Source organism: Pipistrellus kuhlii, unplaced genomic scaffold (assembly GCF_014108245.1).
Source record: "Pipistrellus kuhlii isolate mPipKuh1 unplaced genomic scaffold, mPipKuh1.p scaffold_m20_p_2, whole genome shotgun sequence".
Classification (NCBI taxonomy): Eukaryota; Metazoa; Chordata; class Mammalia; order Chiroptera; family Vespertilionidae; genus Pipistrellus; species Pipistrellus kuhlii.
Genome location: NW_023425515.1, coordinates 5,619,601 through 5,646,935, shown reverse-complemented (window position 1 = coordinate 5,646,935; position 27,335 = coordinate 5,619,601). Strand labels below are relative to the sequence as shown.

At 56.3% G+C, this 27,335-nt stretch overlaps 1 protein-coding gene across 3 annotated transcripts in view; it reads right to left on the bottom strand.

Moving 5' to 3' along the window:
* COL18A1 (collagen type XVIII alpha 1 chain) overlaps positions 1 to 27,335 on the bottom strand; it is a 76,987-nt gene that overhangs the window by 15,837 nt on the left and 33,815 nt on the right. For 2 of the 3 annotated variants that reach the window (XM_036444084.2, XM_036444081.2), the window contains 15 exons: positions 20,353 to 20,897; positions 13,007 to 13,096; positions 12,096 to 12,155; positions 10,694 to 10,823; positions 7,232 to 7,293; positions 6,743 to 6,862; positions 6,369 to 6,395; positions 4,997 to 5,059; positions 4,821 to 4,907; positions 4,373 to 4,426; positions 4,079 to 4,237; positions 3,180 to 3,242; positions 2,210 to 2,236; positions 888 to 1,019; positions 291 to 353 (listed from right to left, as the gene is read on the bottom strand). In XM_036444084.2, coding sequence (XP_036299977.1) covers positions 291 to 353; positions 888 to 1,019; positions 2,210 to 2,236; positions 3,180 to 3,242; positions 4,079 to 4,237; positions 4,373 to 4,426; positions 4,821 to 4,907; positions 4,997 to 5,059; positions 6,369 to 6,395; positions 6,743 to 6,862; positions 7,232 to 7,293; positions 10,694 to 10,823; positions 12,096 to 12,155; positions 13,007 to 13,096; positions 20,353 to 20,897 — 1,682 coding nt within the window. The remainder of the gene's footprint in view (positions 1 to 290; positions 354 to 887; positions 1,020 to 2,209; positions 2,237 to 3,179; positions 3,243 to 4,078; positions 4,238 to 4,372; positions 4,427 to 4,820; positions 4,908 to 4,996; positions 5,060 to 6,368; positions 6,396 to 6,742; positions 6,863 to 7,231; positions 7,294 to 10,693; positions 10,824 to 12,095; positions 12,156 to 13,006; positions 13,097 to 20,352; positions 20,898 to 27,335) is intronic. The other variant, XM_045585301.1, reaches the window with a different exon arrangement.

Here is a 27,335-nt window from a genome sequence, read left to right as displayed (position 1 = left end):
ATGGACGTGGTGTCTGTCCAGCCGCTCCCTCTAGCTGAGATGGCCGAGGCGCCAAGCAGGAGAACTCAGTGACTGAGATTTCGCAGGAAGGAGCATCGTTCGGGGCTCATTCCATTCATCAGGACCACCAGGGCGTGTTTCCATGTGGGGGAGCCTCCAGGATGGACGGTACCCCAGACACAGCTGGTCTCACTGGCTCTGCAGTGCTGCTCTGGGTCCCCCGCAGGCCTGTCCCAGGGACGCCCCCGCCCCAGGTGCCCCTGCACCCCAGAGCTGTCCACAGGCAGTACCTGCAGCCCATCAGCACCTCGGGCTGACAACCAGAAGGGTCCCCCGGAGCCTTCCATGTCATCCTGGAAAACACAGCGACTCAAGTCAGTGTCTCTTCTTAAAGAAAGAGACCCTCTCCGAGGCCAGCCACTGGCCCGAGGAGGAGATCCGGCCATAGCTAAGCAGGGTGGACACCAAGGGCCTGGTTGCCTGGTAGCAGCCATCCTTGTCCTCAAATAAGAAGGGTCTGGCTGGGGGCAGGGACCTGCTGGATGGGAGCCCGCTCACAGAGCCTCGTACGTTTAGGCCATTCATTCTTGCTCCGTGCGTGTGCCAGGGACCTGGCTGTGTGATGGCACTCACTTTCTGCTTTTATCTCCCTTCAGCATCACTTGTGGGACACGGTCCCCGAGCAGAGGCCATGGTTCCACCATGGGGCGCTGTCCAGGCAGTGATGGGACTCAGGAGACACACCCACACTCACGGCCAGCCAGCCCATTCTGTGGGGACTCCACTACGGGCAGTCGGTGTGGGATGCTGGGAGGGGGCCGTGGGCAGCTGGTACTCACAAACCCACAGATCGAGGCTTTCTGGGGCCAAGAGCAGCTGGTACTCACAAACCCTGGGGGAAGTCCTGGTCCTGGAGGCCCGGGGGGTCCTGGGGGTCCTGGGGGTCCTGCTGGTCCGGGGGCTCCTGCCAAGCCGTCCTTTCCGGGAGCACCCATGGGTCCGGAGTCTCCCTTGCTTCCCTGCAAAGGTGGGGAGAGAACATCATCACTCTGGGCCATCAGGGTGGGTGTCGGCTGATCCCTGAGGCAGTCACTGTGTCCCCAGCAAACCTGCGTTTCCTTACAAAGCTTTTTACAAACCTGCAAAGCCTTCGATACAGATAATGTTCCATGAAGCAAGCAAACCCTACTGCACCTCTCTTCTGAGTTTACGAGAGGATTTCATCCACTTAAAAATGAAATAACTGAGATGTTCGTTTCAGGGGTGCACCGTGCACAGAGCATGCTGCACAGCTGGAGTTGTGAGGATGGAGACAGAGAGCCAGGGGGTGCTGTGGCAGGTGAGGGGGAAGGGTGCTGCTGGACGGAGCCTGGGGAGGGGGGCTTGGAGTGAATCTGGAAGGCCTGGTACCCCATTACCACTGCAGAGTTTGGGTGGGTATGGGTGGGAAGGGACATGAGGCACAGCCTAAGGGAGGAACAGGGCCAGAACGCAGGTACAATGTGGGGTTCCAGTCTCAGACACAGACCTACTGCTCAGAGCTTGAGGACCCCAAGGGTCAGGCAGGAGCCCAGTGCAAGAAAGACACTGTGGAAACCGGTTTGGTTCAGTGGAAAGGTCCCAGGTTCGATTCTGGTCAAGGGCATATACATTAGTTGAGGGCATATCCCCAGTAGGGGGTGTGCAAGAGGCAGCTGGTTGATGTTTCTCTCTTATCGATGTTTCTAACTCTATCCCTCTTTCTCCCTTCCTTTCTGTAAAGAAAATCAATAAAATATTGTATATTTAAAAAAAAGGAAAAAAAAGGACACTGGGTCACAAGACAGGGAGGCCCTCGTGCTGAGTCCAAAGCTGGACACAGTGCCGCCCCCTTGTGGCCACCTGATCCTGAGCTCAGTTTCCTCATCTGTACTAGTAAATGGAGATGACCAGATTTGGAACCAGCTGTGAAGGACACTCCAAGCCCACAGATACACTATAAGAGCACAAGTGTGACCACTGCCCTATGCTGGCAGCACCTCTGCCTACTGGCAGGAGGGCACCTTTTTCTGGCTCAGGCAGTCCTGACCACAGCAGGATGGGCAGAGCCCATGATCAGCACCAAGGACAGCTCCCTGGCCTTTGAGCCTGCCTGCCCACTCCATGCCCTCGTGGGGGGCAGGGGCTACTTCCACCCAGCGGCCAATCCCGATCTGGAAGTCCATCTTACCTTAGGTCCTGGGGTCCCCACTTTGCCCTGCAGGAAAGAGAGTAATTACTATACAAACAGACCAGTGAGCAGCCAGCAACAGAAAAGCACGCAGGGTTTTCATTCGTTTATCCCGGCCCACAAGCCACTGTTTTCCCATTTCTGTGATTTTCCTCTCTTCTGGACCTGGGAGCTTGGATGCCCAGCTGCTGCTCCTACAAGACTTGTTTCTAGGACTCCAAGTGCCCCTCTTGGCCCTGGTGTACCTCTCTGTCTGTTTCAGGTGGGGACAGAGGCCCCGGGGGAGGCTCGGACGTGGGGGCCAGTACTGAACCACTGCTGAGAGTCCGCCCCACAGCTGTGAGCCAAGTAGCAAATGCCCAGGAGAGCCCTACTAGCTCAGGTGGCCAAAGCGAGGCGCTCGGAGCAGAGGGGTCCACCTAACCTGCACCCCCTCGGCTGAGCCCAGAGAAGCCATGAGCTCACAGACGGTGCCACATGGAAGTGTCTTCCAATGGCTGCAGGTTGGCACTCCCCCCAGCCCCGCCTTCATGCGCAGAAAACCAGACGGAAACCACAACCCCAATTAGAGATTTGTGCAGCCTTGAACACTTCTCCATTACTGATGCAACCACAATTGAAACTCGAACTGAAATCTCCAAATCAGAGGAAGTGTTAATAGCCTTCAAAATACATGAGTCCAATTGCCAGAGAAAGTGGTCACGAGGCCCTGAATGCTCACGCGAGCCCCAGCGAGCCGCGGCTCTGAGCGAACTTGGGGAGCCCGAGGCCCCCGTTGTTGCACCCGGATGACAGTGGTGGGGGAGGCTGCCTGTTGGAGTAAAGCCACCCACAACCTTGGGTGCTGCCACCTTATGGCATTTCTCCTCGTGAAGTCACCAGAGCCAGACTCACGCCCAGGGTTCGGTCACCCCCTGGCCACACCATGGCTGTCGGACACCTCCACTGGACACCCGGAGAAGTGACTTACCAGGCTGCCTTTCTGGCCGGCCTCTCCTGGCCGCCCGTCTTTTCCTGGGGTTCCCGGAGGTCCCTAAGGGAGAGAGAGCAGAGTGTGGGGCCGGGGGAACTCAGCAGCTGAGAAAGAGGCGGGTTAGCAGGTGATCTGGGTGTCCACAGATTTCCCGAGGATCCAGGACACACCCAAACCCCATGGCTCACAGTAACCCCACAGTAACACGGGTCAGGAAGCTCATGCGGCTCCACTCAGATTTTAAATTTCTTTCCTTTTTTTTTTTTTTTTAATTGCTGGTCAAATTGAGGAACCTCTGGACCCCTGGTGAGAGGCTTGCCTCACCCACGATGCTGGGGCAGACTCTCACTGAAGTGGGAGGGGGTGCTGTCAGTAGGATGACCCCACCCCTGGTGAATTACACATCCAGAGCACGTTATCAAGTGACGCACTGGTTTCTGAGGCCTGATTGCAACAGTGGCATCTGTGGGCATCACCAGGCCACTGTGTACCGTTCCCGGTGCCAGGAGCGGGGGAGTAGCCGGGCTCTGAGACCCCTGTGAATGGTGAGTTGGCCAAACGTGGAACCCTCACAGCTCCCGGTCCTTAGGCAGTGGGGCCCACCCTGATCCCATGAGAATCACTTCTGTGAAGTTGGCTGCCCACTGAGGGACAGAGAGATAGATGACTGGCATTGCATGTGGTCACCTGGTGGGTCAAGGCCCAGAACCATCAGGTTCCTCCCCACAGAGCGTGGGGAGTCTCCCTCCTGGAGGACTCAGTGGTGAGGACAGAGAAATAGAGGCGGTGAGGGGAGCTCCTGCCCAGACAGGAAGAGGCCCCCATACTTAGCATTCCCCCACATTCCCAGCCGACCCTGATGGGGACAAGGGCAGCCGAGGGGAGGCAGGTCTTACTGGGGGGCCGGGGGTCCCAGGGCGTCCATCCCGCCCAGGCACACCAGGAAGGCCTGCGGGTCCTGGGATGACGGAGCTGTTCACCCCGAATCGGCCTGGCTCTCCGGGAAGGCCTGGGACGCCGGGGGGCCCAGGGGGGCCAGGGAAACCTCTCGGACCCTGGACACAGAAAAACAGAACAGTTATATGCAGGGCATCCACCAAAGGACAGCGCCCCTCCCCCCATCGTCCCCCCTGACCTCCGATATCGCCTCCCTACCCCCCTGCTCCTCCCCCAGTCCACGGGACACGCACCCGAAGGCTCTCCGGGTCACCGCTGAACCCGGACCCCTCCATGTCGATGAAGGTCTGAGGGAAAGAACAGACGCCCATCACCCAGGGCCCTGACCTGTCCCCCGGCCTGCAATCGGGGGAGCCCCCCCCCCCACACACACACACTATCTGTCCCCTAGCACTTCCCGTCTCACCACCAGGGAAAGACGGGAAGCAGAGAGAGAGTGAGCACCCCGCCCTCTCCACTGAGTGAAAGAAGCTTGAAGGAGGCTTCTCTGAGGCCCAGAACCAACCGGAGGGCCCCCGCCCCACTCCCTGGGCACCATAGGCCCGGACACCTGACTCCCCTGGGCACCAGACACCCCTAGGAAGGCTGGCTCCAGATCCGAGGCCAAGTAGGGGATGAGAGGGTCCCTCCTCTGGGGCAGCGGGTGGACCCCGTGGCGGAGGAGGCCCGTGCAGGACTCACCAGCTTGTCGTGTCGGAAGGAGGGTCCTGGTGGCCCTGGAGGCCCTTGGGGTCCTGGGGGACCTCTTGGCCCAACCCCAGGATCCCCCTGGGAACAGAAGATGCCCGGTTACACCTGGGAGCACAGCCCTGCTTGGATCAGGGGTCCACCCACAGCCCCAGCCAGGCTGGACTCACCTTCTCCCCCTTGGGGCCCACGTCTCCTGGGGTTCCCGGGAAGCCCTGCGGGCCGATGTCTCCCTGGAAGACACAGGCCGGCAGCTTAGGCAGGGAGGAGGCCTCTCTGTCCCATCACGTCTAAGCCACAGGCAGGCAGCTTTGTGGCTGTGAGGCCTGGGTGTCTGCTCCCGCTCAGAGCACGGAGCACCGAGCAGCAAGGAGGAGCAGAGCTGAGCCTGAGCTGGGACCACAGGTGGGCACTTCTGACCCTGGGGGTTCCCAAGGCTCTGCACGTGACCTCGCCTCACAGACAGCACCTGGGGGAACCGCAGAGCTGCCTGCAGCATGCTGGCCATCCCCACCGGAGCGTGGGCGCCCCGCCCCTTGTGCGGGGCTGTGCCACGTGGGTACCGTTCCTGTCCGGGTTGGCCATGCGCCACTCCCTCCCTCCCGCCTGCTGCCCTTTGCCGGTCTGTTGCTTCCCAAATCTTTCTCGGTGATGATTCTCCCGTGTCATTTTATTGTGTTTTTTTGGGACGAGGAGTTGTTGGTTTTTTTAAAAACCAAACGAAGAATTTTAAGATAAAAACTACATGGGTTGAGACGGCATCTGTAACTGACACCTGCAAATAACCGTCTCCTGCTCCGTGTGTGCTGCCTCAGATCGTGGGCAGCCTTTCGTTTCTCTGTTATGCACTTTTCCCTTTAAGGATCTGGAAGCTATAGCATTTCCCCCCTTTTTAATTCTGGCAATTAGCCTAACCATCTCAATACATACACGTAACTTCATTATTATTATTTTTTAATTCTCACCGGAGGATATCTCCCCATTGATTTTTAGGGAGAGTGGAAGGGAGGGAGAGAGACAGAGAGAGAGAGAGAAACATTAATGTGAAAGAGACACATTGATTCGTTGCCTTCTGCACATGCCCCAACCAGGGCCAGGGACAGAGCCTGCCAACTGAGGCATGTGCCCTTGACCGGAATAAAAACTGGGACCCTTCAGTCTGGAGGCTGATGCTCTATCCACTGAGCCAAACCGGCCAGGGCATCTATACTAATAAAAGCATAATATGCTAATTAGACCAGATGTCCTTCCAGACGACCTTCCAGATGATGCTGGGGCTGCGAGGGCTTACCCCCTTGCACAAATTTTGTGCATCGAGCCTCCAGTAACTTTATACTTTTCTACCAAGCGTTATTCTTGTGGTGGTTTTTTTTGTTTTTTTTTTAACTTGTATTTTCTTAACAAAGTTGCACTTTCTAAATGGCTTCATTTTGAAATCCCTTCACCGGATTGAGCCTGAGGAGCATCACAGGATAAAGAGTGCCGAGGATCTGACACGAACGTCACAGGCAATAGGCGGCTCAGAGAGAAAAGCACACTTACGGGTCTTCCGTCCTCCCCAGGGTCGCCCTGGAACAGGAGAGAGAAGAGGTTAGTGATGGGCTCTCGGGCTCTGGCCCCACCCCACCTGGCGTGGAATCGGACCCGGGCTGCACACCTCCACAGACCTGACGCCCATGGCAGAGCATCAAGCACCTCCCACCCAGCGTCGGACCACCTTCGTCCTCGGTGGCTCTGCCCGCAGCCTCCCCGACACCTCCCGCTCTCCCACAGGGAGGGCAGCGGCCCACACAGTGCCTACCATCCTGGGGTCTCCAGGTTCCCCAGGGTCCACTGCTCTGCCCGATCAGCTGCACCCTCTCCCCCTCCTGCCTGAGCCCCCACCCCCGTGGGGCCAAGGAGAAATGTGTACTCACTGGCTCACCGTCCCTTCCAGGGGCGCCATCCTTCCCGGGGGGCCCCGCGGGTCCAGGGGGCCCCTGCGGCCCAGGGAGAGCCCGTGCAGGGGGGCTCTGCACCACTGAGCCTGCGAGATCCTGGGAGGAGGAGAGGGCAAGGCTGGGGGCCACACCCACGCTTACTGCCTACTCCACCACACTCCCATGTCCTGGGCTGAGTCAATGCCACACAGACACAGGAGGACACACACAGGGGACACAAACAAGAGTGGACATGCACAGGGTTCGGGCTGGTGGCACGGACAGGGGCCTGCCCAGTTGTCCCCTATCCCTTCCCACATGCTCCTCGTGCTCTGGCCAGGGCCCCCAGCCGTGCCCACCGGTGCCAGGCATAGGGACACAGAGGAAGGATATGGGCTCAGAATCCGGCCGGGACATCAGTGAGGGGACCAGAGGGACCGACTACTCTGGGGCCCCCATGGTTCTGGGCCAGGGATGCAGCCTCACCTCTTCCAGGACATCTCTGCGGTCCCAGGTGATGACTGTACTTGAGCCAGGAAGGGTCTGAGCTGGGGGTGGGAGGCAGAGGTCAGGTCTTGTATGTGGCCCAGCCTCTGCCCTCAGCTCATGCTCCCCTCCAGGGCCGCCCGTCACCCCTAAGCACACACTCCAGTTCTCTCTCCCTCACACTCACTGTTCACACTCACACACACACTCCACTTCTCTCCCTCACACTCAGTTACACACACCACTTCTCTCTCACTCACTGTTACACACTCATTGTTACACATACACACACACTCTACTTCTCTCTCACACTACTGTTACATACTCCACTTCTCTCACACTCACACACACACACACACACACACACACACACACTCCACTTCTCTCACACTCACACACACACACACTCCACTTCTCTCACACTCACACACACACACACACACACACTCCACTTCTCTCACACTCAGTTACACACTGTTACACACACACACACACACACACTCCCCTTCTCTCACCAAGCTCCTAGAGAATCCCCTTCATAATCATGACCCTTCCCCCTGAATGCCACGTCTCCCAAGAACGAGTAGGTTCTCGAACAACCTGATGGTCTCATTTGGGAAACAGCGCTGTCACATACAGTGACCTAAGGCAGCCGGACTGAGGCTTCCCACTGCCCATGGTGTCCTGTGTGACTTCTTTTTGGGAAGTGGTGACAGTGGGAAAACTAGGTCCCACCAAGGATCCTGCCCAGAGGCCAACTCTGGCGCAATCAGCCCTGCCTGAGGTGCGCATGTCCCAGAGCTGTGCACGCACCACCCCGCAGAGAGGAGTGCCCAGGCCAGCGCCGTGCACGTGTGCGTGTGTGTGTGTGTGTGTGTGCGTGCGTGTGTGTGTGTGTGTCCCCGTTCCCTATTGCCCCTGCTCTTTGCTTCTCCCATTTGTCAATGTCCTCACTAGCTGCAGGGCGGGCGCCTTACCCTCTGTGCTTGACACGTAATTTGTGGGTGAACTTTGAGCCTGTTCCGCAAAACCTTTCACCCAATCGTTCCAGCATCACAGAGTCAATTAGCAAACACAGGGCTCGTGCTGGGCTGAAGTGTCCCAGGCACTTCGTGACCTGCAGAGGCCCCGTCTTCTGAGGGAAGTTCAGAGGCGTGTCCGATCCTCCTGGGGTTTGATCGGCCCAGGGACAGCCTAGCAGCAGAGCTGGGGGGCTGGGTGGATGTGAGGTCCTCATCCCACTGTGCACCCGACGGCTCCCGAGGGGGCTGGCTCTCACTGCCATGGCTGCACAGCATCACCCGCGTGCAGAGCTCTGGGACTGCTGTCCTGTTTCCAGCAGAAACCGAAGCTGCACCCATGTGTGGGCACTCCCATCACCCCTCTGCTCAGAGCCCTGCCTCCAGGCCCAGGTGGATGCCGCCCATGCAGCCCTGACGCCCCACCCGCCCGCAGGACCCACTGAGTCCCCCGTCAGCCAGGAGGGCTGCCCAGCCCCTTCCCCGAGGGTGTGGGGTGGACACCTCCCAGGATGCATACTAAGAATTAGTGTGATTCAAGGCCAATTTAAAATGGAAAAACCATCACGAAGAGAAGAGGAAAGGAAGACCTCCGTACGGGGAGAGAGACTGCGTTTCTGGGTCAGGAGACTCTGTATTCTTCTTTAGACTCAGTATTCTTGAGCTGTCCTGGCCCCTCCCCCAATACCGATTTATGGATTCAACAGCATTCCAACCCAAACCCCAGCAGGCTGTTCTTAAAAACACACACTGACAAACTGATTCTAAAATCCACAAGAAAAGGCACAGGACAGAGATCAGCAAAGCAGTTGTGTAAAGGATGGCAGATCTGGGAAACAATAAACAATAAGGACCTGATCTCGGGCCTCCGCACAAGGCCCCATACACACTGGCAGTGTGTCCCACTGTCAGGACAGACAGACCCACGGACACAGGGGAGTCCAGGGACAGGCCCACACAGACAGACGGCAGCTGGCGCTCGGCAAAGGCCCCAAGGCAGCGCGGGGGGCGAAAGGACATGCTTTTTGATAAATGGAGCTAGAAAAACTGTGTAAGCAAAAAAAAAAAAAGAACTGAGATCCACGCTTTATGCCCAGACGGCCCCTGGACACACAGGACAGTGAGGCAGGGGCTGGGCTGCCCCGTGGCCCAGGGGCATGCGCCCCTCGCTCAGAACTCTGGAGGGGCCAGGCGCTTCACCCACCTTGCCCATCCTGCCTGTGTCTGGGGGAGCACGTCCCCGACAGACGCCACACGCGCCACGTCCTCGGCCTCTGAGGGAAGATCCTGCGACGGTTCTCACTCATCCATTCTTTTCTGTTTCTAATTTGGCTGTGCTGGCCACGTATCATTTTATTGACTTAAAAGCAATCAGTGCTGTTGTTCTAAGTGAAAAGGGTCTATATACTTTTCTAAAACCTCGACATAAATGTGCAGACAGAACTGGACAGAGTCCCCTTGAGATTCCCATTCCCTGGTAATTCAGCCTGACACGCACCCAGGCGCCGCTGTGAGATGTGATTGGCAGGTGACTAATTAGCGGACTTGAACATAGGGAGGTTATTCTGGAATTTTGGAATATGGCCGGATCATTACCCAAGGACCCAAAACAGAAGAGGAAGGCAGGAGAGGTGAGGCAGGCGGGCCCCGAGGAGGAGCTGAGGAATGTGAGCGACCTCTGGAACCCGAGAATGGTCCCAGCAGTAAAGTGCCTGACTCTCCATCCTGCCACGGCAGCGAGCAGACCTCCCCGGGCCTCCTGCAGGGAAGCAGCCCTACCCACCGCTTTCAGCCGGGGATCTGGGATCCGAGCAGGACTCCTCCCTGCAGAGCCCCGAGGCAAGACGGAATCTGCGGCAGTTTGTTGTTGCGACGCAGCAATGAACTCAGCAATGAACTATGACACACTCCTGTTTCCCATGCATTCCGGGCACCCTGCCCCTGCTCCACAGGCCTGTGCTTGCGGACTCCCCCGGCCAGCGCACCTCCCAGGCCGCCAGGGGACGTCCCGGCTCCCCATGCTGGTCCCAGGGTGGACCCATCTCACAGAGGCTCTGGGCAGATTTCCCTGCCCTCACAGCCTACTCGCAAGTCCCCTAGCAACCCCCTGCCCCCAGGCTGAGCAGTGGCATGGCACTCCGGTAGCACCCTCCAGACAGTGCCACAAACACCCCAGAAATAAGACGCAAGAAACAAACCCCGGCAAAGAGAAGGACGTGTCCCAGCAGCCGCTCTGCCCGATTTCTCCTGGGACAGCTCCTTTCCACAGGTGGCCCCGCACGAGCTGACCACTCCCCAGTCTGGCGGCTATGTCTGCGATGGACAGGAGACCCTCACCCACCACACACACGTGTGTATAGCACTAACACGCACATATACCATAAACACGCACACCACGAACACGCACAGCACGAACACGCACACACCCCCACAAGAGCTTTACCTCCCAACAGAGACACCGTGGTTTGTTCCTCGATTTCTTCTGTTCTGGAATCTTCTGAGTGGCTGCCTCCAGCCAAGGGAGGAGGAGTGACCGGGGGAGCCTCGGGGGGGCTGGGTTTGAGGGGAGCTCCCTGGAGAGAGTGGGAAGACGGCTCTGTTAGTCAGCGAACGTGGACGTCCTGTGAATGTGTGTGCTGGCAAGTGCCAGGTGTAGGTGTATGTTGTCTGCAAAATGACATCTTTCTAGATGCCCAGAAAGGTAAGAAGCCATCAGGACTTCATCTCAGGCAGGAGGAGGCCCAGGGCCCACCAGAGCTATTTGCTTCTAAACAGCCCATGGGGTGGGGTCCCCTCGCCGGGCAGCTCCACCCGGAAGTTGCTGAACTCCCAGGCCCAACTTCCCCATGCGGGGGGGGGGGGGGGGGGGGGAACCAGCGCCCACTCCCGGGGCTCAGGACTCAGGGCTTCACCTCGGGGACACTCCAGGGCCCACTCCTTCCCGTGGGCCCCACAGAGAAGAGCCGTGGTCAGCACTGTCACCGATGCCCTCGGGGAGTCCGGTAGTTCACTGCACACGCTGGCGTGGCTGTGGCGTGTCCTTGGCGAGAGCCCCACCTGGCACTCCATGGCTGGGTGACTGCCTCCCACCCCGCCCGGAGGGCCTGAGGCCACTCTGCTCTGAAAACCGGTCTTCCCTGTTCCCAGAGGCACCATGGAGTCGAGGATGTGGTGCAAGTGGATTTTTAAATACGCAGGCGAGACACTTCCTGCAGCTGGCCACCCCCCATTTGGCACGAACTCCCTGGGGACCCTGTGTGTGGGTGACGGTCACCCTGGGAGTCTTGTCTGAGCCCACCCCCCGCTCTCCCATCAGGCAGGCAAGCAGCAGCCAGAACCAGGACACCAGGCCTTTCCTGTGGCCGGGACCTCCACCTGGATCAGGCCCGCCCACTCTAGAGGCTTCTGCCCAGTCCCTCTGGTGGTCAGCAGCCTCGCCCATCGTGGCCTGCTAGTGGGCAAACCAGGGACAGGCTGTGGGCTCAGGGACCCCTTTTTGGTCTCTGACCCTCCAAGCCGGCAGTCGCCAATAGGTCAATGAAGTCCAAAAGGTTGGCCACTGCTGATTTTCTAACGAGAGGCATGGCACCCTAGCCAGTTTGGCTTAGTGGATAGAGCGTCCGCCTACGGACTGGGAGGTTCCAGGTTTGATTCCGGTCAAGGGTACATGCCTGGGTTGTGGGCTTGGTCCAATGTGCAGGAGGCAGCCAATCAATGATTTCCTCTCACCATTGATGTTTCTATCTCTCTCTTCCTCTCTAAAGTAAATTAAAAAAAAAAAAAAAAGGGGGGAGCATGGCCCAGGCTGGGATGGGGCCCTGGGCGGAGACCCTGCTGGCACTCACCTCGTCCTTCTTGAGAATCTCCGGGTTCTCTGCCAGCCCACTTCCGAAGTCCCCTGACGCCTGCGGGTTTACAGAAAAGGGAGAAGCTGGTGACTAGAGCAAACCAGGCAGGTCCCGCCTGTCCCAGACCCATTCCAGGCCTGGGTCCTGGGAGAGCGGGAGGGAGAGCGGAGACCGGGAGGAGGGGGCAGGAGGGGGGTGGTTTGTGGACACCAGGAGGGGGCTGGCCCTCTGAGGTGTCAGCCGGTCATCAGTGAGGCATGCCCGGTCAGAACCATTAGAACGGCCCATTGGAAATCCGCCAGACACACAGAGAACCATAAAGAAGCATGTTCCTTTCTTCCCATGTGCCATCCTGTTCCCGGGTCACTGTCCTGGGAACCTGCCCACAGGCTTATCAGTACACAGGCCATACAGTGGACACGGAGCAGAACAGAAGGCAGCACACGATTTTTAATAATTTGTCCCGGACGACCTCACCCTGTTCACAGCTGTGTCTACAGGGGCAGGTTTGTGGCCTGGACCCTCCCCCAGGACACGGCTTTCCTCTGTGCACACCCAAGAACAGGGGATGTGCCTCCTCAGGTCCACCTGATTGTGTGCACGCACACCCACACACTGACACATGTTCGCAGCGCTGACTACCAACTAGCATGCCCTGGCTGTCCTGGGCCAGTGTCCACCCAGATTCACTTTGTGTTCCACATGTGTTTTGAGTGGAGAGTTCCAGGGAAGGCAAGGCTATAGAGCAGCTGAAAATGTACCAGGTTCCTGGTACCTTGAAACAGCATCTTTCAGAGAGACCATTCTAGTCCCACCACTTTGGGGTTCCTGGGGTGAAGGTTGGCCCCTGCTGGCTGGGGGGCTCTCCTCCTACAGGGTGAGGGTGGGGGTGGAGGAGGGAGACTCACCCCGTCATCATCATCGTCGTCCTCGTCCTCCAGGCAGTGCGTGGGGCTCACCTGGGGGTCACTGCGCACCCTCAGCTCCGCGATCATCCCCTGCACGCGGAGGGAGAGAGGGGTCACGGGTGGGGCCGCGGCAGGCGGCAGGGGCACAGAGAGACTGACTCACAGAGCATGGCATCGCGAGGTCAAAATTTCAGGTGACAAACCAGCGTGAGAGGTGCCCTGTCCTGGGTCAGGCCCGTGCTGCTCCTGGGCAAACCTCAGGCGCAGCAGGAAACAGAGTTGAACTAACTGGTTGGAATCCAGGTCTTAACTCTCTTTGCAACGTCACCTTTTCATAAAACAAGTGAGAAGAGAGGACAAAACAGCCCACAGCGACGGGAGTGAGCTCCTGGTTCTCTGTGCACATGGGGCACTCAGCCGGGTTAGTTTCTCCCGTTCACTCTCTCACTCATTTACTCACTCATTCATTTATTCACTCACTCACTCACTCACCCTCTCCATCCCTTCCCACACAGGCTCCCTCACACGCTCTCAGCCCTCCAGAGCACCAGGACACGGCGGTGAACAGGGCCCTGCCACCTTAAGGCTTAGTGTGGACCTCAGAGGCAGTCGTGCCCAGGTAAGGAAAAGATGAGGTGTGTCCCTGAACGGGGTGCCCCTGAGGGACACGAGGCAGGTGGCACTGGGTGGGGGAAGGCCGGGAGGGCAGCAGACACAGGTGGGGCAATGTCCTGAACGGGAAGTACAAAGGGTCCACCCTGAGGAGAGGACATGGGGCACCTACTCAGGAGGAGGCCCGGAGCATGAGGCTGGAAGCCGGTTGGGGACAGCACAGATGACAAAGACCTCACCCCTGGCTGCACCGGGGCCTTCTCTGGTCTCCAAAGGGTAGAGGAGGGGGGGGGGGGCATCAAGTCCCGTGTCTGGTTCTCAGTGGATTTCGAGGAGCCAAGTAGGTAAAGTTGGGCCCCAGGGGCCTCCAGAGCCAAAGGGGCACCTGCACTAAGGTGACCAGATGTCCCACATTTGGTGGGACAGTTCCGATTTTGAACAATTTGTCCCGAGGCGTTTTTAAAAAATCCCGATTTTTGGAAAAAATCGGGACTTTTTTAAAACGACGAGGGACACAGGACAAATTGTTAAAAATTGGGACTGTCCTGCCAAAAGTGGGACATCTGGTCACCTTAACCTACACACCCAGGAGGATCCTGTGCCTGCAACATGTGATGTGTTGGGACACAGCACAAGCAGGCTCTGCTGTGCACTGCGAGTTCTGCCTCTGATGCCACTCCCTAAAAGGTCCTCCTACCTGGAAATGTGGAGTGTTCTCAGAGCTTCCTCTAGCATTTTCTGTTTTCTACTTAACATCTTTTAAAATATATATTTTATTGATTTTTTACAGAGAGGAAGGGAGAGGAATAGAGTTGGGAACATTGATGAGAGAGAAACATCGATCAGCTGCCTCCTGTACACCCCCCACTGGGGATATGCCCGCAACCAAGGTACATGCCCTTGACCAGAATTGAACCTGGGACCCTTCAGTCCGCAGGCCGATGCTCTATCCACTGAGCCAAACTGGTCAGGACAGTTTTCTATTTAACATCTTGACCCACTGGGATTCACTTCAGTGCAATTTTTCCTAGAGACCATAACGAAGCATGTTCCTTCTCTCATTTTTTCCTAAACTGAGAACCATAAAGAAGCATGTTCCTTCCTTTCCATGTGCCATCCTGTTCCCGGGTCCCTGTCCTGGGAAATGGCCAGAGGCTTATCAGCGCACTGCCACACGGCGGGCCCGGAGCAAACAGAAGGCAGCTGTTCAGTTCTAGGAAGCACCTTTTAACCACCCTTCAATAGAAGGCCTGGGTCAGAGGTCAGCGGACATTCTCTGGAAAGGGCCAGTTGGTCAGTATGTTCAGGCCTTTGTCACCAGGACTGTGTTGTAGCAGGAAATCGACCAGGACGGTATGTAAAAGATGGGGCGTGGTTGTCCAACCAAACTTTTGGGACACCAACGTTTTACATCGTAAGACTTTCACGTGTCACAAAATAGTCTCCTTTTTTTCCCTAACCATGTAAGCATGGAAGGCTGGCTAGCTTTAGGCTGTATGAACACGGGTGGCAGGCTGGACCTGTCCGAGGGCCAGTGCAGGCTCCCGCCTGGTCATTCTGTTTATTCCTCCAAATGCCCTTCGGACTCCCTTTATCAGCTCACCCTGGAGCTCATGACCTTCCTGTCCTGCACCAACGAGGGACATGTGACCATAAACCACCAAACATCCAGATGAGCCCTCAGCTGCAGCTACACTCATCTTTTGAGGCTCCACTCAGGCTGCCTCCTCCAGGAAGTATCCCTGGACTCCCTCCCCAGGCCAGTTAGCCTCTCTGGAGGCCAGTTCTGCTTGACATGTTCCCCCTCCCACCTCCACTGCTGACGATGAGGCCTGTGGGAGAGTGTACCTGTGTGTTTGTGTGTGTACACGTATGTGCATGTGTATTATGTGGATAAGTGCATGCATGTGGACACGGGTGTAGGGGAGGCACACACCACCACCACCCAAGTGTCCACCACCACCCAGGCTCTAAGGGTACCATCACCCAAAAGAACTGAAGGCCAGTTTGGACTTAAAATTGCAGGTGTCAGCCTCTGGGGTCAGCAGCAGCATCACATTTGAGATGCAAACTGTTGGCTCACAAGCCCTGCTGAGGGAGGGGCAGGGAGAACCCCAGGTGACAGTCATCCAGATTGAGAACTCAAAGGGACGGCAGGAGGGGCCAGATGTTAAAATTCTGGAATGCCCCTGGGTGGCACTTTGTGTGTGAGGGTTGGGCAGGGGTGCTTTTGGCAGGTAGAGGGTCAGGGTGCTGTATGTCCCCATGATCCTCCACTCACTGATCCTGCCTGCGAGGCTCTGAGCCTCCGACAGACCAGACCCATAAGGGCCTGAATGACGAGGGCAGAAAAGCGCAGACCCCAGCCGCGGCTGAGGCTGGCAACTTCCCAAGGTCAGAGTTAGTTGGGGAAGACATCACTGGCACAAAGGTCACAAGAACCATTGCAAATATTGAACAGACTTAGACCCCATTGGGAAATCCAGAGGTGTCGTTTATAAAGACCATTTAAACCACGTCCTGCCTCTGCTTCCCCACGGGCTATATGTCTCACAGAGGCGTGTGACGATCAAAACCCTACACTGTGAGAGCGTGTCACTGAGGTTGCTGGTGTTGGGGCTGCCTCCCTGGGACCCTGAGTATTCTCTGGGGATGGCTTCTGACCCACCCTTTCTGCCCCTGCCTGTAGGGAGTATACTGCCAGGCAGTGGGACCAGATAAGCCTGTATGGAGGGGGAAGAGACGCAGAACTCCCAGGCCTATCTCACCCCCACTTCCCAGCCTTCTCTCCTCTGCTGGCCTGTTCCCTTGTCACCTGTCACCTACAGCTGCGGCCGCCCCCACCCCCCCTTTTCCTTGTACTCCAGACCATCTCTCTTGAGATCCTGCCAGACTCCCTATCTACACCAGCATCTATCTGGCTGCCTCGAGGTTCCTCCCCATGGGGTCACACAGGGACTTGTTCCTCCATCACAAACCCCTTTCCTGCCCTCCATTCCACGGAGTCAGGACATCGCACAGTGGCTGCAGCGCTGTGTCTGTGTTACATCCATGTACGCCACTTCCCATGGGTGACAGGGTTCCAAGCGTTTGGTCACCATGACCTGGGGGCCCCAGCACCCCCTTGGTCAGGAGTGTGGCCATGGTGAAGGGAGGACTGTGGGGGCTGGAGACGCTCACACCCTCCCTGTTGCTCTGCACCATCCTCGGCGTCGAGCCTGTCCCGGTGGCCCAAGCCCGGGTGGCCGGTAGGCAAGCTCTTGGCGCCCGTAGGCCAAGGCTGGTGTATGTAATCCAGCCAACAAAGCCGCAGGTGAGCAACGGTGACAATGTCCGCGCTTCTCACTGGATGCACGGAGTGACCGTGGGATGTGCCAGGGACAGGTCAGGCCTGTCCTGCCCGCCTGGAGGCTGCGGACAAGGGTCCAAGGGATTCGAGGGCAGTTTGTCTGACCACAGACCCTGAGGCCGACAGAACCATAAAGGAAACACCTTTGGCTTCACCAAGAAGCAAACAAGGAATGAGCAAATGGGACACTTTTCCCAAAGAGCAGGGACGTGAAGAAAATGTGAGCAGAGCACCTGAACCGGTAAAAAAGGGAGAAGTGCACAGCCACCGAACAAGAGTCGGACGTAGCATGTTAACAAGCAAAACACTGTAATGACTGTGTGGAACAAACCGGGTCCAAGGGATATTTATAGCCAAATCTGACAAGAAGGATAGACCTGAAAAGACCGATGAGGTTCCAGAATTTTCTGTCAGGAGAAAAGAATAAAGGTTCTGTAAGGAGCCACGGGGACCCGTTGGGAGGACGCCTTTGAGCTTTCATTTCTGCCAAATCATATAAATCACTCGACTGGAGTGATTCTTTCCTTGTACTAATCAATCTCGTCAGACAACGGGCTGCTCCTCTCACCGAGCTGGAATCTGACCAGAAACCCACACAGAACACGCCTGGAGCTTCTCGTCTGCGCAGACAGAGGAGCCAGACCTGGCCTGGAGTGAATGTGGCACAGCGGACAGGAAGCAGGGCCACCGCCAGAGCCAAACAGAAGCCTTAAACTACTCCCCACTTCTGTCTGTCTGACCTCAGAGACCCGGCTAGGGTGCAAAGTCATAGGAGTCTTCCCCGGGCCAGACAAACACTTTAAATATCCCAATGGTCTTTAACCTGCAGCTGCCATGATATTTTGAGTTTAATTAGAAAAGGCCGGCCACTTGCATCTATAGATGCTTATTATGGCATACAAATGGTTAAAAAAAAATGCAAGGTTAAAAAGGCAAATGCCAGACCAAGCTGGCTTGGCTCGGTGGATAGAGCATTGGCCTGCAGACTTAAGGGTCCCAGGTTCAATTCCCATCAAGGGAACATGCCCAGGTTGTGGATTCAATCCCCAGTAGGGCATGTGCAGGAGGCATCCGATCAATGATTCTCTCTCATCATTGATGTTTCTAACTCTCTGCTGCTCCCTCCCCTCTCTGAAATCAATCATATTAAAGAGAAACAAGCAAATTGACTGTACCTTCGCTACACCCACAAGCCATGGCCACCAGCCAAATCAGGGCAAGTATGCAAATTAACCCAATCAAGATGGCGGTTAATTTGCATATCCAGGCCAGAGTGAAGACTGAAGACAGCGTAGAAAATAGCCAAGCGCTGCAGAAGGGAGTGAAGCTGTGGAGAAGCAAGCAAGTGGGGCGGCAGAGAAGGCAGGGAAGCAGGTGGGGCAGTGAAGATTGCAGCAGGAAGCCCTATTGCAGGAATCTTCCTGCCAGGGCCTCCGTGTGTGTGTGTGTGTGTGTGTGTGTGTGTGTATACATATATACATACATATAAAAAAGACAAATGACAAACTGGGAAGTAATATTTGCAGCACACTAAACGAAGGATAGGTTTCTTCCATATGTAAAGAGTTTGTAAAAGCCAACAGGAAATGGCGTGAACCCATCAAAACAGAAATGCAAAGAACATGAACAGGCCAGTCACAAAGAAAGAAATACAAATAGGCAATAGCCGAAACCGGTTTGGCTCAGTGGATAGAGCGTCAGCCTGCGGACTGAAAGGTCCCGGGTTCGATTCCAGTCAAGGGCATGTACCTTGGTTTCGGGCACATCCCCAGTAGGGGGTGTGCAAGAGGCAGCTGATCGATGATTTTCTCTCATCGATGTTTCTAACTCTCTATCCCTCTCTCTTCCTCTCTGTAAAAAATCAATAAAATATATTTTAAAAAAAAACAACAACAAACAAAAATAGGCAATAGACACGTGAAAAAAATCCAAGACTGTCTTCACTCACAATAAAAAACGCCCACTAAAACCCCCAGGTGCAGCTTGCTTACGCATCCAACTGGCAGCCATGCTTTTGCACAAATGACGCAGGCCTGGGGGGAAGCCCCTCCCTGAGCTCCCCGAGCCCGAGGCAGCCCCCACCTCCGCAGCACACGCTCAGCTTTCTGTAAAACCTGCAAACACACGTGGAACAATGGCATACTTTTCCGTCTGGAAATGCTCGGGGGGTCACACAACTAACTGCCAGCGGACACAGCCCCTCCCCGGGTGAGACGTCCCTCTGGGACGCCTTCCAGTTAATCATGTTTGAGGATCAAAATGAAAACACAAAGAGGCCCAGTTTGGTATCAAAGTCCTGCCGGCCCCCAGACCCCACGGGTGAAAGTTCCTGCCAAAGGGGAAAGGCCAGCGCTCAGAACCCGAGAGGCCAGGACTTAGAACAACTTTCATCAAGCAGCTTTTGTCTGGGTAATAATTAACCGTCTATGCTCGGGAGCACGTCCCCCGCCAGCACACACAGGGACCCCTGTGCGGGGCGTGCCAGCTGCAGACTGGCTGTAACGTTAGAACTGAGTCGGCTCGAACCAAGGGTGCCCATGCCGTCTTTCCAGGAGGCCGGGTTCCAGCTAAAGGTTCCAAGTGTGGGAGCCAAGGGCTCGGGACAAAGAGCCCACCCAACTTCTGGGGTTTGCCTCCCGCCAGATGAGGACCGGGGTCCAGCCCAGGGAGTGGGGACCTCCTGGGGACACAGCGGAGACAGCTCTGCTGGAAAAGTCCTGCCTACAGCGCTCTGAGTGGGCCGCTGAGCAGTTTGGTAAAATAGTAACAACAGCACAATTGATGCTGGCACTGGGCATGAAGCCCCGGGGGGGCCTGGCCCGGCCCAGAGGGTGTGCTGTGTGCATGGGGTACAGCTTATCCCCAGAAGGGCCCATGCCTGTCCTACCCTCTGCTGCTGCCATCTTAAAATTCTTAATTAGGGACTACGGGGCCCTTCGCTTATCTCATGCAGATGGTGGCAGTTAGAAAGATGTTCCTGAGACCGGTTTGGCTCAGTGGATAGAGCATCGGCCTGTGGACCAAAAGGTCTCAGGTTCGATTCCGGTCAAGGGCATGTACCTTGGTTGCGGGCACATCCCCAGTAGGGGGTGTGCAGGAAGCAGCTTATTGATGATTCTCTCTCATCGATGTTTCTAACTCTCTAGCCCTCTCTCTTCCTCTCTGTAAAAAATCAATAAGATATATTTAAAGAAAGAAAGAAAGAAAGAAAGAAAGGAAGGAAGGAAGAAAGGAGGTCCTAAGGGGGCCTCAGAGAGACCCCAAGAGGCCAGAGCACCAGGGAATCAGCATGTTGGCGCCAGGCAGACCCTGGGGCCTGAAGCCAGGTAGGGACCGATGGCCACTCCCCCAGGGCCGGTCCCGTCCTCAAGCAGCAGCCAGTTACCTGGAACTTGTCGGGGTCCGCTTCTCCAGCCTGAGCCACGAAGGAGCCGGAGCCGGGCTCCAGCTCCAGGCCGCGAGGGGACCGCGCCAAGGACACCCCCTGGATCTTCTCGCAGTCCACAAAGAGCGTCACGGCGTCCCCGTCCACGCTGAGCGCGAAGCGCGTCCACTGGCCGGTGAAGGCGGGCAGGGCGAAGCTGGCGGCCGTGCGCGTCCGGGCCACGCCCGGCTCGGTGTACAGGAGCTGGATGTGCTGCTGGCCGTCACTCACGCCCGACAGCTTCACGCCCACGGAGACCACGGCCTGGGCGGCGTCCGTGATGGCGAACAGCACCCCCGGCGCCTCGGTGGCCGGCTGCACGTGGAAGAACAGCGAGAAGTCGCGGAAGAACGGGCTGGGGAAGTGGTACCGGGCCACCTGGCCGCTGTTGGCGTCTGGACCGAAGACGTAGGCCGGTCCCACATCGGGGTCATCAATCCGGGTGACCTGCTGGGGCGGGGGGTCCCCGAGCAGCTGGAGGAGCCCCACTTCTGTGACCACTCGCTCTGCGAAGAGGAAAAAGACACCGTGTGAGGCTGCGTGCAGAGCACAGAGGGGAGACCGAGGCACGCACCTGGCACCTGCTCCGCTCCTCTGGGCTCTGCTGGCCGGGGAGGTGGACGGATACCCCATCTTATCCAGACACACGCTGGGCCAGAACACGGTGGCCATAAACCACTGAACCATCCCCTCGACAAGCTTACTGGCCGGGGTGGGGGAGGGGCAGGACGCAGCAGGGACCATCCCAAACCAGCGTGGCAGGAGGAGGGGCCAGGAGCCTGCTGTGAAGGGGTTAGGGGTTCTGAGCCCACCTGCAACCTTGCCCCGAACTCCGTCCTCATCCCATGCTTAGAACCTGTCCTCGCCCCCATCACTCAGCATCCTCACACTCGACCCCACGCCGGGATCTACAGGAACAGTGCAGGGCATGGGCAAGAGCACCCCTCACTCCCTCACAAACACGAAAAGAAAGCTGTGCTCCGGCTGTCCCTGCAGCTTTACCCTCATCAGAACCAGCCCGGAAACACACTCCCAGGACGGCAGGAAACGAGAGGGGCTGTGCCTCCTGGAGGACTTGGCTTAGCTGGATCGGTCCTGTGGTTTCCATGTCTGTGCTGACCCTCAATGCAGCAACTCACACCCACCCCCCCAGGCTGGCTGGGGCTCAGGAGATGCGACAGCTCGGCTGAGGCTGCTGCACGGGCTTCTGGGAACCAAGTCAGCTCGGACCAAGGGTGCCACACAGTGTCTCCAGGAGGCGGGGGTTCCAGCTTCAGGTTCCAAGTGTGGGGGGACGTCTCCATCCCCTCCCCTCCTGGTGTCTCCACACCGGGGTGACCTGGAGAGCAGCCGTAGGAGGGGGAACCTCCCGCGGAAGGTCTGCTTTCTCAACCCACAGATGCTCAAGCTAGTGCAACTCAAGCTACAGTAGAAGGCAGATGCCCACCTGCCTTCTAAACACCCAGAGGCTCATACATCCCTTACATTCACGGCCCTCAGGAGCCAACAGTCAGAGCCGCTCATGTGTCCTCCTCCTGGGCCATCAGTGTTGCCGAGCACGAGTTCTGACTGACATTCCAGCATTTGGAGGCCCCTAGGTGGCAGGAGCCCAGGCGGGGACACAGCCAGGGTGCTGGGTTCTCTCTCCTCATTTCTTGTCCAGCAGGAGGGACCAGAGGCCCTGCTGTTCATGATTCGGATCCTGGGCTGGTGTAGGGCCTGACCTGACTGTGTGCCTGGACCTGCCCAAGCCCTGGCATGCAATGCGGAGCATGTGGGGGCCACTAGTGTCAGGCTCCCATGTCCTAGGGGCCAGGAGTGCTGAGCATTAGGCCCAGCTACGTCCCCACGCAGTGAGTGTGGTCACTGCTGGACACAGGAGAGGGCAGGCACCAGCTCAAGGAGAGACTTGAGTGCATGCATGACTTCCCTCACATCCAGTTTGCCCGGCGGAGCCTGACTCTGCGGCCAAAGTTGGCCAAGAGCCCTGACCCCTTGGCAAGTGAAAGTGTGAATGTGTGTGTACGTGTATGCGCGTGCGCTCACGCATATATGTCTAGTGCGTGTATCTATCTGACTGCTTGTGTGAGATGGGCATCTGGGTCTGGCGCACCAGCAGGGCCAGGCTGACCTGGGACCTTCTGGGGCAGGCAGAGGAAAGAAATGCTGACCCCAACTTCCTAAGACAAGTTGTCTTATAAGAGTCCCTGAGAAAAAAACACACAAATAAAAACAGGAGAAAGGGTTACCGCGGGGGGCATGCACTGTGGGTACTTGCGAGGGTTATTTCCTCAGGGTCAGCGGTGTGGCACTGCATGGCCCTGACGGCCCATGTGGCAGCACTGCCATCTATCCAGGGCTCCCATGATCTCAGCCTCCCCGAGGGTAAGACCCTCATACAGACGGGAAGTGGGGGACAGCCAGGAGCAGCGGATGGCAGCCTGGCCTCTGCTGAGGGCGAAGGGCCCCTCCTGAGAACGGGGGCCTGAGAGGAAGACCCTGCCTGTGGAGGTGAGTGGTCACTTCCTGCTCAAAGACAGGCTGCTGTCCACCAGGATGGCGGTTGCCATGACAGTGCCTTGTATCAGAAGGACCTGGGGCCTGAATGTCCATCAGAGGGATGTTTAAGATTGGGAACAGGACTGTCACCAGTTTGGGTGTCAGAAGCCATGGGGTCCTGACTCAGCTGTCCCCAAAGTTAAACACAGGTATGCTCCACCACAACCCTTCCCCATTCAGGGCTAGGAAATTTTCCAAATTAATTAAGAAGGCGTGATGCAGCCCTGACCAGTTTGTTCCGTGGTTAGAGCATCGGTCTGCAGACTGAAGCGTCATGGATTCAATTCCCGGTCAAGGGCACATACCTCGGTTGTAAGTTCACTCTCTGTCCCCCTCCACCCCTCTCACCCCCGTCGGGGCGCATGCAGGAGGCAACCAATCAATGTGCCTCTCTCACATTAATGTTTCTCTCTCTCTTTCGCTCCCCACCCCTCCTTCTCCTCCTCCCTCCTTTCCAATCTCAAAAAACAAAAAAGAAAAAAAGAAAAACGCTAATGGGAAAAGAATCCTCAGGTGAGGATTTTAAAAATAATGAAAGAACACAAGATGCAGCAGCTGTGGACTCCTGGGCTGGAGGACAGCAGCATGGTACCCGGGCAGCCTCGGGAGCCCAGAGATGGATGAGCAGCTCCTTCTCAAAGTGCTCCCACTTCCTCTCCGTGGCACCCCAGGTACCCGTTGGAAGGAAGCCTCCGAACGCCGAGGCCCTGAGATCACCGACCAGCTCGCCAGTTCCAGGCACCGAGAGCGTGAGTGGAGGGTGCGGTCACCTCCCTGCGGAGCTTTGGCAGCTGCTGTGCTGGGGCCAAGGCCCACGGCCCTGGCCCCGCTGTCCTGGGTGGGAAATCAGCATCCCTCTAAAAATCGAGCCATGCCGCTCTCTGAGAGCTCAGAGGAATGCCTTCCCAGAATGCCACGTCCTGGAACGCAGTGGGTGACACCCTTGGCAAGCTGGGGCCCATCCTGTAGCCCACACTCCCCTCAGATCAAGGAATCAGGGGGCTAGCATTGTTGAAGACACGGTTTTCCTTTCAGTAAGCAGGCCAGCCATGACCAAGTAGATTTATCCCAGGTATGGAAGGCTGTTTTTTTTAATTAATTAACATACTCCATTACATCACGGCTAATGAAGAAAAATCACAATATCCTGTCAAATTTGCAAAAAAGCACTTGACAAAACCCAATACCCATTCATGATAAAAACTGTCCGTAAACTAGGAGTACAGCAGAATTCCCTCCACCTGATAAAGAATATCTACAAGAAAAAAAAAATCTACAAAACACATACTTAACGGTGAGAAACTTGAACCTCTCCCACTAGAATCAGATACAAGGCAGGAAAGTCCCTTCTCTACTTCTTTTCAACATCATACTGGAAGTCCTAGTTAATGAAATAAGACAAGAATTGGAAATAAAGTACACAAATTGGGAAGAAAGAAATAATACTATATGTTTGCAGATGATATAATCATCCATGTAGAAAATTCAAAAGAATTAACAAACAAATAACCACCCCCCCCCACACACACACACACCTCCTGGAGCTAAATGATTATAGCAAGATTAATATATGGGATACAAGGTTAATATACAAAAGTCAACTGTTTTCTACATATCAGGCAATGAATAAGTGGAATTAAAAACAGAATGCTATTTACAGAATACCAAAATTAAATACTTAGACATAAATCAAACAAAATATATACAAGATCTATATGAGGAAAACTATAAAACTCTGAAGAAAGAAATCATAGAGCTAAAGAAATGTAGATATATTCCTTAAAAAGAATCAATATTGTCAAGATGTCAGTTCTTCCCAACTTAATCTATAGATTCAAAGAAATCTCAAAGTCCCAGATAGTTATTTTGTGAACATCGACAGATTCTAAAGTATATATGGAGAGACAAAGACCCAGAATAGCCAATGCAATTCTAAAGGAGAAAAACAAAGCTTTCTAAACCTACAGTGATCAAGACAGAGTGGTATTCTTGAAACAAAAAAGTGATCCATGGAACAGAATAGCGAACTCAGGAATAGAGCCACATAAATATAGTCAACAGATCTTTGGCAAAGGACTAAAGGCAACAGAATGGAGTAAAGATGATGTTTTCAACAAATGGTGCTGGAACTGCTGAACACCAATGTTTAAATTAAATCACAGACCTCATACCTCTTACAGAAATTAACTCACCGTACATCACAGGCCTAAAAGGAATGTGCAAAACCATAAAACTGCTACAAGATAACAGGGAAAACTCTTGATGACCTTGGGTATGGCCATGACCTTTTAGATCAGTGGTTCTCAACCTTTTTAATGCCGCAACCCTTTAATACAGTACCTCATGTTGTGGTGACCCCCAACCATAAAATGATTTCCATTGCTACTTCATAACTATGATCTTGCTACCGTTATGAATCGTAATGTAAATATCTGTGTTTTCTGATCGTCTTGGGCGACCCTGCTAGCGGTTCTCAAAATCTCTGTACCTTCCCCTCAATTTTGCTATGAACCTGAAACTGCTCTTTAAAAAAAAAAAAAAAGGTCTTTTTAAAAGACACCGAACAGGCAAACGACAGCAGAAAGTAAGCAAACATTGCAACATGACGATCAGATAAAACAGAAGTCAAGTTGAAGCCATGAAGTGGGACAAGGGGGTGAGTGATCCTTTCCATGCACTGACATGTAATGGGCCTGGTACCACCCACGTGCACCCGGCCCCCAATACACACGGCGTGGGGGCTGGGAAGTTCTCTCTCAGCTGCCTGCCCCCCTCTCCTGTTAGAACGGGGCACACTCAGAGACACTCCCAGAACCTCAGAGTGGAGAGCAGGCCACACCTGTCCCTTCATCACCTGCAGCAGCAATTCCACAGGCAAGCGTCTGGGGCGGGTGAAGAGCCTCATCTCAATACCAAAGAGGACAAACCCTCAGGGACACCTACCGCTCCACACCTGCCTGGAAGACTCATCAGTATGATGGGCACCTGCAGGCACCCATGTCACTGGGTGGGGACACCACGGACACGTGACACGATTCTAAAGTCCAAATCTGACTTCCCATCAATGCCCCCACAGAGGCCTCCGTGAACGATTTCTGATGATCTGGCTGGACGATGGCCCCAAAGACATCCTCAGCTGTAAGCTGTGACTATTACTCCATGTGGCCAACACAACTGTGCAAACGCGATGATGGTGATGGCTCTTTAAGATGGGAGTTTGTCCAAATCTATAACCGCATGCACCCTTAAAAGAGAGAACCTCTCCCTGAGGCAGAGCAGCCTGTGAGGAGGGGAGAAGATCCGGGATGGCAGCCCGGCTGGCCTTGCTGGCTTTGAAAAGGGGCCACGGGCCACGGGCAGCTCCCGCACCGGGCTCCCAGTGCCTTCTCCCTGCCAACCACCTCCCCGCGCCAGCTACTGGCCGGACCGCCCAGCTCCTCCCCACCCGCTCTCCTTAGGGGGCAGAGAGGAGCAGGCATGGGGCGGCCCTTCCGGAGGGTGGACCGAGCTGTGGCCTCAGGCAGGTGTGCGGGTGAGCACGAGGGGCGTGAGGTCAGGTCCGCCAGGGCCTGCAGCCACCCTGCGGGGCCGCCCTCAGGAGGCAGGATGGGAAAGGTGGTGGGTCAGCTGAGACCCGATGGGCAGTGCTGGACAGGCCCGGGCTCAGGTCTCCCTCTCCCCCACAGAGAGCCCCCTATCCCCCCTCCCGCCTCACACACACACACACCCAAGGACCTCACGAGGCCAGTGATGGTTGTTGCATCCCAGCACCCCCACTCACCAGCCCCCCACCCTGTCCCGGGGTGGGGAGGGGGACATTCACCAATACAGGAGGGGGGCTGGGGCCTCCCTGGTCCCTCCGCTCCCCACCTGGCTTTCCTTCTCCTCCTTCCTCCTTCCTGACCTCTCACTAAAATGCCAGAGGAGAGGGGAAACACCCGGGGGGGCCTCTGCAGCCAGGCCACACCCGGAGGGTCCCCGGTGAGACGAGCTGAAACCCACCACCAGCCCGAGGGGGCGGGAGCGAGCAGTGAGCGCTGACGGCAGATTCCCCCGGACCCTGCTGGGATGGGAGCACGGCCTTCCCCCCACGCGGGGATCCTGCCAGCGGTGCAGGTGTCCAGCGAGGAGTCCTCTTAGGCCACACGGCTGACCAGGCCAGCTGCGGTCAGATTCCCCGCCCCCCCACCCCCACCCCCACCCCCACAGGAGACCCGGGCCTGGCCCGAGGCCCAGCAGGCCCTGCCCCAGCCCCTGGCGCCGGAGGCGAAGTGGGGAGTAGCCAGGCTCCTCTACATGGAACCTGGGCCCCCGGCAAGCCACTCCCTGGGGGGCGGCCCTGCCACACACTCTCGGAGGGGACAGGTGAGGAGCAGGCCCGGCCA